Below are 18,591 nucleotides of genomic sequence, written 5' to 3'. Positions count from 1 at the left end.
TTTCTTTCCCCTGTATTTGCTCCATTAGCGAACGTATCGCGCGCGCGCGCTTACACGCACCGATGCCCGCGCGAGGGTTACTACCCTGACCTTGCGCGCTACTGGCCTGGACGTTTCTCCTGCGTTGACGCTGCGACGGGTTCCAAGAGATGGTTTGGCCGTGTCGACGAAGCAACCTCCTCTCGTTTTTTCTTGTATTTCAATTGGGTTTGCGAAATTGCTGACTAGCGAACGAAACAAGGCATTGCCTCGAATAAACTTGCGATTAATAATTTATATAAATACAAAAACTTGCGATGATTAACTTTTATTTGAACGGCGCGGAGCTAAATATTTGACGTCTTTTCGAACGATCGGATAGAAAACGACTAATTGAGCTTTTAAAGGTAAAATTTCTCAAAAACTCTGTAAAAGTAAACGCGTGCGTACGTGTGTCTCGAGAAGATTTTCGTCGAGCGTGCTCCTCGTAGGATTCATTTGCGTTCCTCGGGAATTCTCGTAAAGTTCCTTCCTTGCTTTAAATAAAGTATCGTTCGTTTGCCAGCCCAAAGTCCTACGCGCTAGAGTTATGAGCCGGCTAACGTGTATTTGGATACAATTGTTCTCCTAACATCAAAGGCCGCTTCCGACAGCACTCCATCGGTTGGCGAGTTGCTAGTTCACTGCTTTATGCAATTTCCGAATTGTCGAGATGGACTTTGGACTGCTTGCGTCGGCGAATTCGAATATGCATTTTCGGAATTCCGATCTCGTGGCTGTACCTCGCCTCTGTTCGCTCACCTTCGAAAACCCCGTAAACCATTCCAATCGATAAGCTTTTTACTGCGCTTTCATTATCCTTTAAATATAAAAATTTTTTCCGATACTGTAACTTTTATCACTGCTTTAAACTTAGTTCAATGTCGGTACCTTCATTTCTCCACTTTATATATACATATATGCAGCGTATTATATACTTTTCGTGCTTTACCGCTTTGTTTATGCCATGTCTATATTTACGGCAGAAGCCATGGCAGTATCAAACGAACATTTTTTCCCAGCGTCACCCGACGGCATTTACTTTTACTCGATCAGTTTTTATCGTAAAAATTCAATCATTATTTACATGTTACATTTACGATTAGAGTTTTGTTGCGCGTAAGATTGACTTGTGAAACAATTACATATAGTTTTGATTGTAGACGAATTACCCCTTCGCATTCACCGCCGAGCACAGCTGAAAGGCAAAGATTACTCGAAGCAAAAGCACGCGGGCTGCTGCCGAGTCAGGCAAATTTAACAAATCCAGCCATCGCGTCGTCGTGCACGCGCACACGGCAGCTCCCACGGCTTTTCCCTCGACGGGTCTCCTTGTCTCACCTCATCCGCCGTCGCCGCCGCCGCCGCCGCCGCCGCCGGATTTCTTTTTTCGTGAAAGAAAACGAATCCACCGCCAGCGCTCTTCGGTATATTTACGGATCGCGGCTAGCTTATTCCGAGCAAGTGATTGAATAATCGACGAGGTCTTGAATATTGCTCGAGGTAAACGTCGAGTGTCGCTGAACCATTGTACGCAGAAAATTGCGTGTATTGTACTCGTGCTTCGCAAAAGAAATTCCTCAACGTGAATATTTTTTTATTGTTATATTCGATACCAAAACAATTAAAAACGTTGTATGTATCTATTTGCAAATTGCTCACTTATTGGATCGAGTTCAATTGATTCGGTTGCACGGTAGGCACAACAATTAGCATCAACAGCTGCGTTAATAGCGAACAATCGAGAAAAACGCTTCAAGACAACCCATTTATTTCCCATGAGTTTTCGCTGGCAGTTGCCTGACCTAAGCGTGGAGTCGCACTACTTGCTATTACCCTAACGGTCGCGACACATTTGCAAATCAAAAGATGACAACTGAAACGAACGATTTCCCCCTCGCCCTCCTCCCTCTTTCGCATAATTTTATTTCGCACTGGTATGTGTTTATTAAAAGTTTTCATTTACCGTGTGTACCTCGTAGAATGATTTTTTTCTTCTACATACCCTCGGGAAGTTGATGGTCTTTGTTTGGCTCCACTATTATTCTTTTAACCGGAGGTTAAACAATCGCATAATGAAGTTTCGCTGCGAAATTTACCCCCGAGCTAACTGGCCTACTTGCTTCCTTGTTCAAAACAATTTTTTTTCTCTCGGTTGCATTGCTGATTAGCTGCGTATCTGTTGATGCCTCGTTTATACTTCATGAAAATACTTTCGATATTACGTGGAATACTTTTAGGACGGATGTTGGATAGGCATTTTCTCAATCTAGTAATATCGACAAAAGCTGAACATAAATTGCCGACATTGACTTTATCAAAGTGCACATATTGTAATTTCGATAAAGACCCGTCACGACTACGATGCAGCAGGGCATCGCCGATTTGAATCATCTTCAGAAGAGGATCAATAAATTCGTATACTGTTAATTTAGCGCGAAGCACATACACCACTATCGGACGAACAATTACCTGTCCTAAGATATTTGCATATTAATATCAGTCAATGAATAAATTACACACGACCTCGTGCTCCAAGATCTCAATGCGAAATAGCACCTATGCTCTAAAAAATCCTTTGCAAAGTAGAATAGTCGTAAGAAATGAGCCGACGATTGGGTAACGAAAAATCTCCAGAAACAATGATAAGGAAATAAACATATATATAGAGATACACATGTGCGAGAGGAGGAGGGGACGAGACAAGCAAAAGAGTAGAGGATCCCTCGGACTGGCGCCGCATTGCAGATCTCCGCCTCTCTCTCTCTCTCTCTCTCGCTGACGTTCGGTCAAATCTCTACCACCAGCCGCTGCGTGAGCTTTTAACCCGTTTGTCGCGTGCCCCCCCCCCCCCTGCCTTACTCGCTTCATTATTTCTCACTCCTATGAGTAATTTATGATACTTAGGAATTTGTAGTAGAGCTTTCAGTTAATTGAGAAGATTTTTTTAGTAATATATTTGGTTGGGATTATGTTTGCAAAAATTAAATTCAGCGAGCGAAAAGTTTGACGGTTCAGGAATCGAGGATTATTTGCTATCCTAGAAAATTCCCACGACGCGTTTAATCATCAGTCAAGATGAACCACCCTGAGAAAAGTCCCGGTCACGCCCCCTCTCCCCACACCAAACCGCAGGGAAAAAACCGAATGCAGCACTGCTATAAATCATGCTGTGCGAGCATCGAACGGGCGAAAATTAACAGATGTGTAACTGAAGTATCGCAGCGCCAGCCAAACATACGGGCTCTCGAGCACAAAGTAATGCGCCAAGACAGCATTGGCGCGTGTGTAGTCCGCGACCTACAGACCCAATAACCGATGCTCTCTCTCTCTCTCTCTCTCTCTCTCTCTCTCTCTTTCAACTCCCGATCCCCCTCCAAAACTCTCGTGTGCCGTCTCTCCGTGTGGCGGTAGCTGCCAAGAAAATAAATAAGCACGTGTACACCGCCTGCCGAGGCTAAAAGGAGCGTATTGAATTTTTTAGCTATGCGGACGAAACATTTTTTTAACGGCTCGCACTACTGCAGCCGCGATTGTGCCGAAAAATCGAAGGAATGGCTGATTTTTCGAATGCTCAAAATTCACTTGGCTCGGCGTTTTGCAAAACGTATGTAAAAGATGAGATAAGTACGCTTTGTCGAGTAGCGACAGAGATTGAATATCAAAATACTTCCTCTCTTTGCATTCTTTCGTGCGTAAGCTCTTTAAATGTTTTCCCTCAAAAGAGGATCCGAATAGAGCCTTTAAAATTCAATATGCTCTTGTAGGAGAAAAATCAAATGTACCATGCAAAGGATTCTTTTGCTGCCTTCTTTTTGCGGAAAGTAAAAGTCTGCTGTTATTTTTGTCTGCGCAGAGACATTTCGAGTGCGACAATTCAAAAGCCAATGCCTTCCGTAGAACAAGAATTTATCCGAAAAGTCTAAAAAAAGCATTTCATAAAGTCACTCGCATTCGAATTCAAAGGGATGCTGAAAGGGCAACATTCGGTATTTCCACAAACAAAAACCAAATGCGCACTGGATGTGCTTTTGTGAAAAAAAGCCTCGTTGAAAAAAAAATGGCTCGAATGAAAAGAGAAAGAGTAGTGTAGAGCGTCGAGGCAAGGAAATCGATAGATCCGGCACGCTGTCGGCGTGTGCGAGAGGTGAAAAAGAGAGCATTCCGTGGAGTGGCTGATGGATTGGCGAAAGAGGCCGGGTAAGAGAGTTAGAGTGTATCAATTTTACGCGGCGAGGGTTCTGAACTAAAATTCATCGCTGCGAACTTTTTTTTTCCCCCTCGTCGAGCGTTTCACCGAGGCGATCTCTTGGGAAAGCTAGTTTATCGATTTCAATTAGATTGTTATCCATCGTTGTGACATTAAGTAACTATCGAGATAACAAGAAGGAATGCGGTTAGCGCGCACTTGATGGAAAATTTTTGCATAATCCTGTTCGCCTGGCGGATAAACTTCCGTGGACGACGAGAAACAACTGGTCGGACAGAGCACGATCTTCAGTTGAATTAGTGAGCGCTCGACTCGAGCTTGTTTATTAGCAAATCTATAAGCCAAGCTAAAGTCGGCAACGCGAACGGTTCCTCTTTGGGAATGCTCGCCGAGCTCTCTTCGAAAAGTAGAACGACTCGTCGATAGTAATTGCATCGATGGCATCTCGTATAAAAATGACTCTCCGTGAGAGAGATAGAGAGTTTCAGGGAGCGACGCGTTCGCGAGAGTTGAAATATTCGATTTGGTCCGTGCGCGACGGCGAAGAAGCGGAAAAGATCGCGCCACTTGGGAGACAAGGGAAAGGCCTTTGGGAAAGCGTCGGTTGTCGCGGAGCTTGCCCCCTCCCCGTACACGTGTACGCGCGTCCTGGAAAACTTCTTCTCTCGGACGTTTCTCTTCGCCTTAAAAAGTTCGAACGCGTGCGACCGCCATACACTCGCGCGCTACATGCATTGCGCGAAAATTCAATTCGACAAGTGCGTGTCGCAAGTGTTTGTAATAATCGACATACACGAAAGAATTATCGTACATTTCTTTTTCTTCTTTACTTTACAATCATTTTGTCATGTACAAAGTTATACATTACAGCTCTGAGATTCTTTATGATCTATAGTTATCGTCTAAGGTGTGGATATTCGTTCTTTTCGTTTTGTTTTTTCTTTCTTCCTTCCTCACTCAACGGCTATTTCTTGTTTCTCTTTGTTTGATAATTCTACGAGAGTCGAGAGATCGAAACTTTTTTATTCATTTATACGTATAAATGTACGCGTACGCACAGCAAAATTCTTGACGAGATTCTGCTTTTGTCGATCTAATACAACGTCATGGTTGAAATGTTACACAACTCAGAAGCCAAATTGCAACAAAAAAAAAACAAGCGCATGTGTGAACACATTTTTACACAAAAGATTTTGTTACTACGGTCGTCCTCGAAAGTTCTATTATATATTATTATATGCAATTGTGAAATATGAAGTAGAGAAGACAAAAATAAAAGAGTCGATGGACGTTATTAGCTAATTAATAAAATGTATAAACGAAGAAACTTAACGTTACACAGTGAGTTAACAAATTTTTGTTGTTCTCATATCTGCGGATAAAACATTATGATGCCTAATCTTGCGATATACAATGTGAAAGCGCAAGAATGTGTTAATGAGGACTCAGCTGATTTGTCGATGAGTTACAGGTGCATTCAATTTTTCGTAGATTAATAAATAAATTTGTAAAATCAACATTGCTCGTTACCCAAAGGATGCTTAATGATTGAATGATCGCCGAAAATAACCAGCAATGTTAATTTCTCATTTGAAAGATGATCGGGAATTCCAATTCATTGACGTAATTGCCCTGTAATAAATTTCATGTTCTTCCGACAGAAAGTTCAATGGCACTCGAAAATTCACGATCACCATCGAGTCACACAGAATCTAAAATTTTCGTTCCTTTAAGCTCTGGCCTTAATGTGAATATTGATAAACAATTTTGCTCTTTATATTTCATGTTCTCTCACGCGTGCAAACACGATACGAACACACATACATACTGTCGCCCCTCGTCGTCTCTTCGTTGATTTTTACTCGGTGAAAAATATATGCGATCACTTTTTCCTCGAAAATCCAGACTTTTCAAGTGTCTAATGGTGGAAAAACATAAATAATAAATAAAACAGACAAACAAACGAAGAAATGTGTTGCATCAGAAGCAGCGAGTTATAATTTTGTACACGTCCAACTTTAAAAAATACATCTGGCCAACAGGAATATTTGCGATGCCTCAATCTTAGTCTGTACAAAGTTACGAAGCTCAATACTTACAAAAGAAACGAGCGAAAACAATCTGACCGCAACGAATTAGGGCACGTTTTTTGGACAGGTTTGCAGCAAATCTGAGCATTGAATTTCATCGACATCCTATCATAGAAGAGTTAACAGAGTCTTAACCAACAATTGATAAACTGTAGAGCATTTTATCGCGAAAAGCGAAAAACGCCCGAAAGTCGGATGCAGATCGAAGGACGTTAGCTCGTTTTTGAGTATAGAATAAAATGGGGGTGGCTGCCGAATGGTTCGGTTCGCTCATTTCCCCCTCGACGACTTTGGTTTGCAAGTGGGCAAGTTGACCGGGAAGAAGACATTGAGCTCAATGAGGGTAGCGAGTATCAGGAACACGGCGTACATGCAGAGACAAGCACGGCCGACTTTGCGGTCGAGTTGGAAGCGATTCGCGGCGAAGGCCACGTACAGCAGCAGCAGAGTTGACAGCAGAGAGATCGCGCTGTACTCCAGGCCCCCGGAATTGATGCTGATGTAGTGCTGGTCCTTTTTCGTCGGCGCGAACGACGACTTGATCAGCCACGGCAGGCCGAGGCACAGCAGGATGTCGAACGTGTTGGAGCCGATCGAGTTGCTGATGCCCATTGACCCGTGGCCTGCGTCGGAAAATATCGTTTAGTTCGCGAGCAACGGAACGAGACGACGACAGAGGAGAGGCCGACCTTGCTTAGCCACGATCACGCTGGACACGGCTTCTGGCACACTGGTTCCCGCGGCGAGGAACGTGATTCCCATCACCGAGTCCGGTATCTTCAAGGTGTCTCCTGCACGCGTACGGAATAATCAATTAATACACACGCGCTCCTGCCCGATCACGCGATGGTCAATGCCACGTCACGGCACTGATCTCCGTTTCAATAGCGTGTTTGTCACTCTTTGCTGTCGCTGTCAAAAAGTTTCGAGCTCGACACCGTTTTCACATTTCGATTCGAAAAGTACGCTTTGCGAACAAAAGTTTTTCTTGCGCTCTCGCGACGCGAGAAACTTGCTTTTGTCGACGTCAACTGGCAAAGAAATAACCGACTTTGAGCCAACTCGCTGGACTCGATGGAGCTTTGTCAAATTGTAAAAAAATAAAGGTTTGCCAGTCATTACCGATAATGGTGATCATCCAAGCGACCACGTAGCTAAGCGATCCGATCCAGACGATGCACATGAGGAAGGTGACAGGGAACCATTTCTTGAACTTGGGCTTGTCGCAGTCGGGAATGGTGCACATGAACACCAAGTGAATCGGCCACGTCAATATCCAGGCGGTTTTCCTCAACCAGCCGGCATTCCTCGGCCAGACCAGCAGCTGATACTCGTACTCTTCTACAAAAAGCCGCACGATCATTTAAAAGCCAGGACGCGCCGACGCACCGACTCAGACGATCGATCTGCGAAGTGGCGTCGGTGTGGAGAGCGCAAAATAACTGTATCGTCGGGTGGTTATAAGCGTGCAAAAGGATTCGCAGCCTCGTGCGAAAAGGGAAGATTTACCAGCCTCTTGATTCTCCTCCTGCGGCTTGGTGCCGCCGTTCTGCAGGGGCACGTCGATAGTCGCAATTTGCTCCACACGGTCGGCGGCCGATTGCAATTTATCGGATCTTGACAAGTGAATTTCCCCGGCGTCACCTGCGGACCAACATCGCACGCAGTGAGGCAATGCCCTTCGCCGTGTTATTCCTCGCGAGCCGCGATAATCAAGATTGCCCGCGACGCCCGCGACGCCCGCGACGCCCGCGACGCCCGCGGCGCGAGAGTTTTAATGTCGCTCAATCAAAGAGCCATTCGCCTCAATGAAGAGAAACGAGCTTTCGAAATTCACGCTCTCGGCGGTCACGCCAGGCCGCGCCGCCGCCTGTTATTCGCCGTCGATAATACTCTGAATTGCGCCGTCGGTTAATTGCCGTTAATCCGCCGCGGTTAGCGAAACGAAGGCCCAGCGCCGCTTTCAATTGAATTCCTCGTCGGCGTCGCGGGAATGCAGGCGAGGTGTCGGTCGAAAACACAGAGGGAGAGAGAGAGAGAGAGAGAGAGAGAGAGAGAGAGAGAGAGAGAGAGACGATTGAACGAGTTGGAAAAAGGCGCGTCGGTGTCACGCTCGCGCTCGGGATCAAATACCAAAAGGTTCGTCACGTACACAAGGCACTTTACGTCAATTATTAGCATCAGGCGAGATCAAAGTGGAAGGAGGAGAGAAACTAACTTTGCGGCCTGGTATCGAGGGCGTCAGGCTCGGCCGGTGGCGTGGAATTCTTCGCGCGGAACCTCGTGCAATTCTGGAAGGACTTGTCGTAGTACATTACGGCGATGTAGACGATGTAGAGGAGAACTAAGCATAACGCCTCGTACCACTCAACCCTCTCGTCGTGGATGATGCAGATTAAGATGGCTACGGTCACGCCGTACGCCAGGCAGTCTCTGCTCACTGGCCACCAGTCCAGTGGTACTACTACCTGCCAAAGTTCCGTTCTCTTTTCATTTCTTTCTCACACTTGGCTCGACGACACGCTGCCGTGCCACGTCGTTACCAGCGTCCTATTGGCAACGACGTCGCACACCGCGGAGGCCATTTTTAGCAAGCGCTTTTCGTTTCTTTTCCTTCTCCTTCTTTCTCGCAATGCGAGCTCTCGCTGGTAATTACCATGCCAGCGCCGATCCCGCAGCAAGCGGGCACAGCGAGTATGTTAAAGACGGCAGAGCCAACGATGGTGCCGACACCGATGTCGCCCTCGGTGATGAAGGTGCCGATCGCGTTGACGAACAGCTCTGGCGCCGATGTCGCCGCCGCCATGAAAGTCGCGCCTGCCACATCCTTCGACATCGACAGTGCTTCCAGAACAAACAAACCAAATAATAATAATAATAATAACGATAAAGCGGCGTTTCGCTTGCTCCTCTCCCCTTCCCTCCCCCAACCCAGAAATCAACCCAGTGGCGCGCTTGCCGTCGCGTTGATCGATCGTAAAGGCCGACGATCGACTCTTTCGATTCGCCGAGCATTGTTCCGAGCGACAATTCGCGTGGCCGCTCGACGTCCATCGAGGCAAAATCGATCGGTTCGATAACGAGCTGCCCTGCTTCAGACAGCAACCTCGGGAAATAATAAGCGTGCAGGAAGCCGCGTCGCTTTCAAATTACTCGATCGAAATTTCACGGCGCTCGACGAAAGTGCAGAAAAAAAGAAAAATCCCATCGTGTTATCTCTCGAACCAATCTTAATCGTGTTATCGTCAAAGATAGGCAAACGAGATAAGTGCAGTTACGTAAACTTGGATAAAAAGGGGATGCTTACCGTGGCATATTTTTTCTACGGCAGGTACGAAGAATTTGTCGCAAACTACGGCTAAGGCGATGAAGAGGTAAAGTGATACGATGACGTGGACGATAACGGCACCGGCTTGTCGCTGCTCCTCGCTGAAGAGGTCGTTCGGGAAGTCATCGATCGCCGGTGGCGTACAGTTCGAACCTGCAACAACAATCATTTCGTAATAGCGCCTTATCGTCGCTTACGCCGGCGTGCATACGACGCAAGGCTGGGAAAGCCTCCGACCACTCGGCTATTTCTCTTTCCGCTCGTTGTTTGTTACCTCTGGAAGCTTCTCCGACGGAGAAACTGCTGTGACACGCGCGATTGATGCCTCGTCGACACTGTCACGGCTTTTACGCGCGATCGACTGGGTATACGTCATTTTGTTTGTTTTTCCCAGTCATTGTTCGCATTTGATTGCTCGGTCAACTTAATCGACGTCTTTTGGCATTTCAAACATAATCGACTTGGTTATCATTTTTAACTATCAATAATTAATAAGATTTTCAAGAAAAGATACGTCGACCTTACATAATGTAGCTTGAAAATGTCAAAACCGTTCGACGCAAATGATTTCTGTGAAGCGATCTATTTTATAATCGAGTAGCGAATGCCCAATCTAGATTGTATGCAAATAGATTACCAAATGAAATTTGGTTGCCCGATCAATAATCGAACTGCCGGTGCTACTTGAATCAATTGACGTAAAGAAAATCCACTTCAAATTTAACGCTGGCCCATATCGTCTTCTAAAATTAAATATCACTCGATAAAATTCACCGCAAATTAGCATAACGATAAAGCCCGTAAAGGCCACAGACAAATAAAGAGGAAAGTCGGTGAAACAACGGCAGGCTAATCGCGAACGAATCTCTGAAGCGCGCAAGGCATAAGATGATAACGGTGCCAGTGCACTTCTTCAAGAGGGCGAAAGAAAGGATAGGCGAACGAGCGAGAGAGAAAGAGAGGCTAACTAACCCGCGTTGCGCCACTCGCCCTCAATCTTTGCATTATTTTTTTTTTTTTTTCGCGCCTTTTCTCTCTCGTTCTCTCTCTCTCTCTCTCTCTCTCTCTCTCTCTCTCTCTCTCTCTCTCGTTAGGCACAACTCTTTACCTGCATTGCGCCTCTCGCGAAACTTCGTTTCCTTTTTAATTAACGTGGCTCGCGCTTTTAGCATTGATCTTTCTTTCTTTCTTTCTCTCTTTCGCGAGCTTCGCCGTTCATCATCTGTCGAAACTCTATTTTCTCAATCTCAAATAATTCAATCCAATCGAACAGTTGTATTCGGAGATTTTTATTGGATTTCCAGTTAGGACAGTTCCATCAAAAATTACATCATTTCTAGTCAATTAGACGCTCCAATTATTTTTGAGCTTTTCTCGGGCAAGATTATGAAATCTCGGAGGATGCGAAATCGAATAATTTTTGACGACGAACGACGCACGCAGATGCAGATGGCGCGTAATTAGAGTAATTCCGAATGATCCGGGGTGTCTGCTGGCCGAGCTAAACTTTTCGAGCTGCAGAATTGGCATTTTCACGGCTGAGTTGGTGCCAATCGCACGAGGACGTTACAATTGGACGCTCGCTAAGACTTTTTTTTTTCTCTCCCCCACCAGGATTTTATCCCTTCACTCGGCGGCCGCTCGCTCGGAGGAGCTTTCTCTCTCTCGCACTTTCGGCGATTTCAGTGAAACGTACGCATTCGCTCGCTTCGACCGACAATTCTCTCTTTCTCCTTCGTCTTATTAACGAGATTTGGCGCGGAATCTTGGCGGGCACGCGTTTGCTCACGGCCAATATCGTCGAGCGAGACCGCACTCGAGCGGAAAGCGAATGTCCAGCAAAGCGAACGGGCGCGCGCGGCCGTCGGATATCGGTCGGTTCGGATTTCCTGAAGTGAAAAAGCCACCGCGGACGTGCGTCGCGCGCGGCGCCTCTCCACTCCCAGAAATGGGAACGTTTTCAGTTGAAAAGACCGGACCTCGAGGTCGCGCGTGCACTCGGGCCTCTGTCTGTGCGTGTGTGTGTGTGCCTCGGCATTTTCGCGGTCGGCGCGCGACAGCCAGCGGAGCGTTCTCCCAATTCGTCTCGACGACGGCGAAGACGTCGTCTCGGTCGCTGGCGTCGGTCGATTGCTACGGGCTCGGGCCAACGAGCGAAGCCTTGACACGCATAAGCGCGCGCAATGAAAACGATCGACTCGTTGAATTGCGCCCGATAAGAGGCACAAGTCCCCGTGCAGCGAGAACAAACGAGAAGCAGAAGGCGAAGCCTTAGCGAAAAGTAGGAAGCGCCTCGTTACGCCGAGCAATTGGGCCCGAGGCGCGCACGGCGACGCACACGGCGACGCGCTAGAGGGTCGAATCTTCGGACGGCGAGCGCGGCGTCGGTCGGCGCACGGCCGCGCAAAACTTTTCACCTTCGAGAAAAGACACACTGTAAGGCCGGTAAACAAAAGCGAAAGGAAAAGAAAAGCTGTTATCTACGAGGGAGCCGCTGCGCGCGCACGTATGAAAATCGATAAGATCGCCGCGGACAAACGTCGCCTATTCAAGTTTCATCGAACTTTTCAGATTTCATTACTCGATCTTTCTCTCGCACGCTTTTTCCCCTAACCCTTCCCCTCTGTTTGCCGTCCCTTCGCGATTCCTTCCTTCGATTGCGCATTCTAGTAAATCGTTCGAGAATTCACTCTCTCACCTACGCCCACAATTCTTTGTTGATGAGAGAGCGCAGTCGTCGCGAGTCGTCGCTATACTCAATCTTGAAGCCGTGACCAGTCGGTTTCTCGATCACGAGCTTACATTCAGAGTTTACGCACACGCGTACACAAATGAGAGTATTATAACCGTGGGACAAGCAGAAATCATTTCCCCTGTTTTCGGAAAGCGATGACACGAAAGCTCCAAATCGGTAAGTAAATAAAAGAGAAAATAAAGGTACGCGCGCGTGCGAAAGAGAGAAAGAGAGAGAGAGAGAGAGAGACATATACAGTTTGAGTATTGGTACGCTTGATGCGAAGCTTCCTACCATCGTCGATTAAGCAGCCTAAAGAAGTTTAAATTGCTCTCATTCAGCTTGTGCCATTCATGCCTAATGTACGTCGCACATATAAACGAGCAAAAGCCAGCCCGTAAGAGAGAGAGAGAGAGAGAGAGAGAGAGAGAGAGAGAGAGAGAGAGAGAGAGAGGAGCTCGTGCACGCGCACCATCTGACCTGCCTGCTCGCCAGCCGGACTCGACGTCGCGATTGTTATTAAGCCGTGGCTCGCAGTCGCTGGCCAAGAGTTTCCATGAGCTCGCGCCTCGCGCTCGACATCCTCGCAGCGCGGCTATCGTCGCGAGGCCCCGGCGCGTCCACGCGACTCGGCCGCTTTCGTCGCCGACACGGTCCCGCCTGATATTCCATCGGCATTCGCAGGCTTAGCAGCTCGACTTGGCGTCGCATCGCTACGCCACGCGCAGACTTTCTAATTGCCGGTTGGTGCGCGACAGCCACCCCGCAGGACAGCTACTTTGTTCGCTAAAGCGACGCACAACGCGCGCGCGCGTATAATCTCAATGGGCCCGCGTCACGTGTCGCCACGTAAGCCGTCGTGTCGTCGCGTAAGATCGTAATCGCAAAAGCAGCATGGACGCCACTAAATCGCACTCCCATTTTTTTCTGCAATCTTATCGTTGTCGACAACCAAGGAAAGTTTTGGTGCAATCGCGATCATGTTTCTCGCTGACCGGCTTTAAGTGGATTACTGAAGGCTGTGATTTATTGCGATTTATAATAACATCAGTTGTCTGAAATAATTTTCAAGTACTGACAGATTCGAAATAATCGTCCATAAGAAAATGCTCCGGCAAACGTCGAAACAACCATTACAATTCAGACTAGAATATTGTTAGATTTTTATTACAATAGACTGTTGTTACGTAACGACGAAAGATAAACCATTGTATCGCGTACTTCTTATTGATGTAACGAACCAAAAATCAAATCCTTGCGAAGAAAATTTGTTTGTGGAAATCGCGGCAATGTATTTATTTATTTATCTTTAACTGTAACATTGTCGTTTCTTCTTTATTGAAGTTACGAGACAAAATTAAAAAGAAGCATAACCACTGGCCAAACGAATTCGTGTAAGAAACAAAAGAAGTTCCGCAGAATAAGAAGCCTGGCCGCTTCGAAACAAACGGTGCACGACAACATCGTAGTGACAAGTGCAAACGAGAAGCACTGAAACCTCGCGAAGAACAAGAGTAAGACGACTGCGGTTCTTTGAATTGAGGCTGATTGCCGTGGATTAGGCGTTCTTTCTCTCTCTCTCTCTCTCTCTCGCGCGCGCGCAGTGGGTAATTACACGACATACAGCATCATTTGAAGAAGCTGTGAATTCCCTAAGCTTCGGATACACCGTTGCCCTGAAATGCCGATATATCGATCGAATTAAGAAAAAGAGGCCGCTCGAGATCGGCGGATTAATTGATTTGCTTTCACCCTTCGGCTGCTTCTTAACGCTCCGATGAGTTTTCGAGATTTGCGCTTCTCTGATTTTGTAAATTACGGCCAGCGCTTCACGGAAACTTTGATTGTGAATACTTCTTCCTCCTCACCCCTCTCTTTTAACAACTTGAAAATGAGTTATTGGAAATGCGTTTAGTGGAGTGTTCAGAGTTGCAGTAGGATGCCGAAGCTCGGAAATTGAACGCACTCTTTTTCGTTTTTCGCGGATTCGAAATCGCTTGTTAACAAGCTCACTAAAGTTGCCGCGTTCCGGACGTTGCTTCAAGTACGAATCACCTATTAAAGGGAATCCGGCTGGAATCATCGTGGGCAAATGATTTCAATCCGACAAAGCCCGTCTAACGAGGATTGCGGTTGTGCAAAGCCAGGCGAAGCGTAAAGTAAAATTTTTGGGCGGCAAAAGTGGCTTCAATAAGGGAAAGCGGAATGACTCTCCGCGCGGCTCTTGCCGGAAAAACGTGAAAGCAACGAGCCAAGTCGGACAGCATTTCGCAGCGGCGACCTGCGGGGGATATAAAACAAAGGCAAAAGCTGCGAGCAAGAAGGAGCGAAACAATTGCACCACGTGCTCGGCGATAAGAGTCGAGCGGTCGATCGGCGCCAGCACGTTTTCGGATTTTCATCGCTAACGCGAGATCCCATCGACATTTTACCACAGTCGCGCGATAAGGGCAGTCGTGTTGACCGACGATCTCGGTGAAGATTTTGCTCGGCTTTCGATTCGCGACGAGAGCGAACGCTCTTCTTTCTTACGACGGAGGGGCGGGGGGGAGCAGTTTATCGGGAACTCGCTGCCCGGTGCTTTGCGGAAATTTACTTTTAAATTTACTCGATTTATGGCTCATTTAAGAAACCGCGATTCTTCAGGCTGATGTGGCGACTGCTATCGAATCATTGCAGCTTGTTATTTTGAACAATAAGTTTTGATCGACTGATGATCAATTTTTAAATCCACTCTGTACAAAATATTGGCAGCACTGAAATATCGAATACGATTAATGTAATCCTTTTTCGACGATAACATTTATCAGTAATCCGGCTGTCTTAATGTGTTTAAGAAATTGTGTGAAATATTTTTGAGAATGATAAATTAATACTACTATCAATCCAATTCATTACAATAATCGAATGAAATTATTAACTGATATTTTCAATTTTTCTATTAACTCAACGAAAATAACAAAATTATTTTTTATTGCGCAAAAATAATAGATTATTTGAGATATACTTTACAACCTCCAAGTAAATAGAACGCATTCGCACTCTTTTTCGCACACGTTTACCGCGTAAGCAACGGAAGCGCCAATTGCAACATTGTTTTTTTACTTGAAAAAAGTGGCGAAGCGATACGATATCCATAACTCATAAGGAAAAAAAAGAAGGGTCACGAGACTTGAAAAATTACGAAGCTTTGCGATAATCGATCGATATTGTGCTTCCCCAACTTTTCAACTTTTTCCTTGATAAACCCGATTTATTGTACATTCACGATCAACGATTGATGTCCGCTTACCGAAAAAAAAATATTATGAAATAAAATAGGTTGTACAAACATCCTGACTCGATAGTGGAATTTTTTTCCAGATCTGCCGGACAGAATCTAATCGCGAAGATCCGATTTGTGTACGCGATAATTCGACAATCGAGCTATATATTTTTTCATTTTCGTACGAGGGGAGAGAAACGTTTGCAAGTCGTTCGTTGACTCGCGTCCACGATGCGTCGTATTGGAAAAAATGTACATGTTCGCAAAATGTTCGCATCGTGTAATGTCTGACATTTGTTATACGTACTATTGAGGCTCCGAGAGGGATCGGTGATGTAACCTGTTGACACACGAAACAGTGAAATTAGTAAGTTTCGTGCGCGGGTGCGAAAGAAAAGTTATCAGAGCGAAATGGATTGTCATGCACTTTTCAAACGCTGCGGATACGTCGACAGAAGCGATAGAGCAAGAAAACATGAATTTCGCTTGACAAGTATAGACGACGTGTGTCATACTGGCTGCTGAATTGGCGAACGTCGAATTATTGTCTATTTGCCGATTCATTTGTCCTCGTGTACACTGACCGGAGCTCTTACTCCATCGCTACTTTCGCTTTTGTTATGAACGCTGGTCTACGATCATTCTGGCATCTCGCGGAGAGCGCGTGCCGAATATTGTCGTCGGAAACTGGAGAGGAAAAGTAAGATCCATCGAGTTCGAAAGGCGAAAATAGAAATGGAGGAAAAGCTCAATTTGAAGCTTTCCGACAAATGGAGAAAATGACCGAATTGCTAACTGGCGCAATTTTTCGCTAAGGTATCTGCTCGCGCGCGCACCGAAGGCTCCTATTTTAGCGGTAATTGTGTTGTGAATAAATGTCCGAGTATGCGCATGCCGCTACATCGCTGTGCGAGGCTTAATCTCGAGCTAACCTTATTCTTCTGATTGAGCAAATTAACCTTTAAAGTCGGCGTTACTTCGAAATGTCTGGAGATTAGGGATCGCGTGAAGAGAGATCGTTAACGGAGGATGCGGAGCGGAGCGCGCGACTCGCGCCGTACGAAGAGGAGCCCTGGGCGGCCGCCACACCTTGCGACACTTGCGTCGCGCTCGCGATCGATCTCCGCTCCAGCGGGGTGCATCGATCCGCCGCGCGGCACGCGCAATTCCGCACGTGGCTCGACGTTCGTTAACGATCCGCCGATCGAGTCGCGCAAATGGCGCCTGCCCTCGATGATTAGCCCCGTCGTGGCGCGCGGCGCGACGCGGAAGTCGGCTCACAGGTAAAACTGGAGCGCGCGCGCGTCTTGAAAAACACGCATTGTGCATTGAACAAAAGTAGCCGTTTAAAGTCCATTTGCCGGATAACTCATTCGCTCATTCAGACTGGCTCTCCGTGACTGCACTATTTCATCGCACGTCGTCGCACAGATATATAGGTCGAACGAAAATTTCCAGCCGATTCTAGCGCCAATCCGCCTCGTCGGCTCACCTGGCCTGCCTGGCCCCGCGGCGCTCGGCGCCCGAAAAATCCTCACTCCACTTCACTCGCCCGCGCCCGAGTGTCCACTGTTGCTCCGCGGAAACTCGGCCGAGCGGCCCGTCGTCATTTGCCTCGCCAAGTCACGCGCACTCGAGGATCGGAAGCCGAAAATGAAGCCGAGCGACAGAGGCGAGGCACGAAAGCAGAGCTTGCAAGCTGGCGCGCAGCCACGATAAAATATGGATGAAAAGCGAGCGTCGAAGGACGCTTAACAAAGAGAGAGAGAGAGAGAGAGAGAGAGAGAGAGAGAGAGAGAGAGAAATAATGGTTTTCAGGCGATAAAGACCAACCTCCTCCTAGGTCGGACGTCGAATCCATGCTGTCAATCCCGTTGTCGCACACATACTACGTTAACAACTACTGGCGGTTGTCGGACGCATCGTTTGTTGAATCGGCCAGGCCCCTTCCTCGCGGCCCTCGCTGCTAATTTTCTCTCTCTCTCTAGCACTCGCCTCCTGTCCTCCTCGCTCGCGCTGGGCTCTCTCGTTTTACATCGCTCTCTTTCTCTCTATATAGCAGATGACGATGCTGCCGCTGCCGTGCTCTGCTGGTCGTTAACTTCCGAGGTGCGCGCGCCGTACACATGCGCTCGTTCCCGAAGAGCTCGCCAGCCGTTGCTGCTTCTCCGCGCTTTTTCCCTTCGAATACAGCTTTTTTCTTTTCCTTTTGCGTCACGGCCGATGATCGAGATGCACTCGTTCAAGGTGCAACTTCTTGCCGAATGTGCCCGTGTCGCTGGCGACTTCGATTAGAGATTGAAATCGACCGACCTTGCCATCCATCCGACGCGAGCTTGAGCGTTAAGAATCTTGTTTGTAAACGAAAATTGAATACAAGCACCGCCTTATCTTCGACTGCGCGAAGAGCTTTCGGTATCCGTCAATAAGATAAAAAACCTCGATGGTGGTCGATGTAGGAGAAAAGCGCGGGAATGCGACGCCACGTGTTTTCTTTATTTTTTCTCTCCTCCAGCTTCCAGCTGATCCACTCCGAGGAACTCGGCAATCAGTCGTTCCTCGGAATCCGACGTGATTACGAGAGTATTAGGAACCGACGTTCGAGGCGAAAGAGCAATTGCCAAGCCCGTCCATTCAAAGCGGATAACGCACATGCGAAGCCCTTCGCGCGGCGGCGTAGCGTGACGCCTTCGGCTGTCGTAAATCAATCAGAGCACGATCCGCGTCGATCAACGAACCAGCAGCGGCTACAGTCATACATCATTGTCGACGAGGAATTCCAAGCTGGGCGTGGAGGGGCTCCGCACGCGCTGGGCCCTTCGCGTCGATCCGATCGATCGGCATGCGCAACGTGTGTCAAGTGAAACGACCGCGTCGTTGCTCACACACCGTCCAAGATTCTCTCTCTCTCTCTCTCTCTCTCTCTCTCTCTCTCTCTCTCTCTCT

At 47.2% G+C, this 18,591-nt stretch overlaps 1 protein-coding gene across 2 annotated transcripts; it reads right to left on the bottom strand.

The window, feature by feature from the left end:
* Positions 1-5,041: 5,041 nt before the first annotated feature.
* Positions 5,042-17,558, bottom strand: LOC131674625 (sodium/potassium/calcium exchanger 3). 2 transcript variants are annotated; one of them, XM_058953401.1, is made up of 9 exons: positions 17,479-17,558; positions 15,953-15,985; positions 9,626-9,799; positions 8,975-9,162; positions 8,537-8,786; positions 7,828-7,962; positions 7,441-7,659; positions 7,008-7,109; positions 5,042-6,941 (listed from the first exon to the last, which is right to left on the bottom strand). In XM_058953401.1, exons 1-9 carry the CDS (start codon positions 17,504-17,506, stop codon positions 6,589-6,591), a joined length of 1,482 nt encoding a protein of 493 aa, XP_058809384.1. In that variant the 5' UTR covers positions 17,507-17,558; the 3' UTR covers positions 5,042-6,588. The 2 variants fall into 2 exon arrangements, with proteins under 2 accessions (XP_058809384.1, XP_058809385.1); XM_058953402.1 differs by lacking the exon at positions 17,479-17,558 and adding an exon at positions 17,138-17,195.
* Positions 17,559-18,591: the final 1,033 nt, after the last annotated feature.

Source organism: Phymastichus coffea, unplaced genomic scaffold (assembly GCF_024137745.1).
Source record: "Phymastichus coffea isolate CEN01 unplaced genomic scaffold, Cenicafe_Pcof_1.1 PCOF00270, whole genome shotgun sequence".
In the NCBI taxonomy this organism is placed as follows: Eukaryota; Metazoa; Arthropoda; class Insecta; order Hymenoptera; family Eulophidae; genus Phymastichus; species Phymastichus coffea.
Note: the sequence above shows the minus strand (reverse complement) of the source record. Positions and strands in the feature narration are given on the sequence as shown.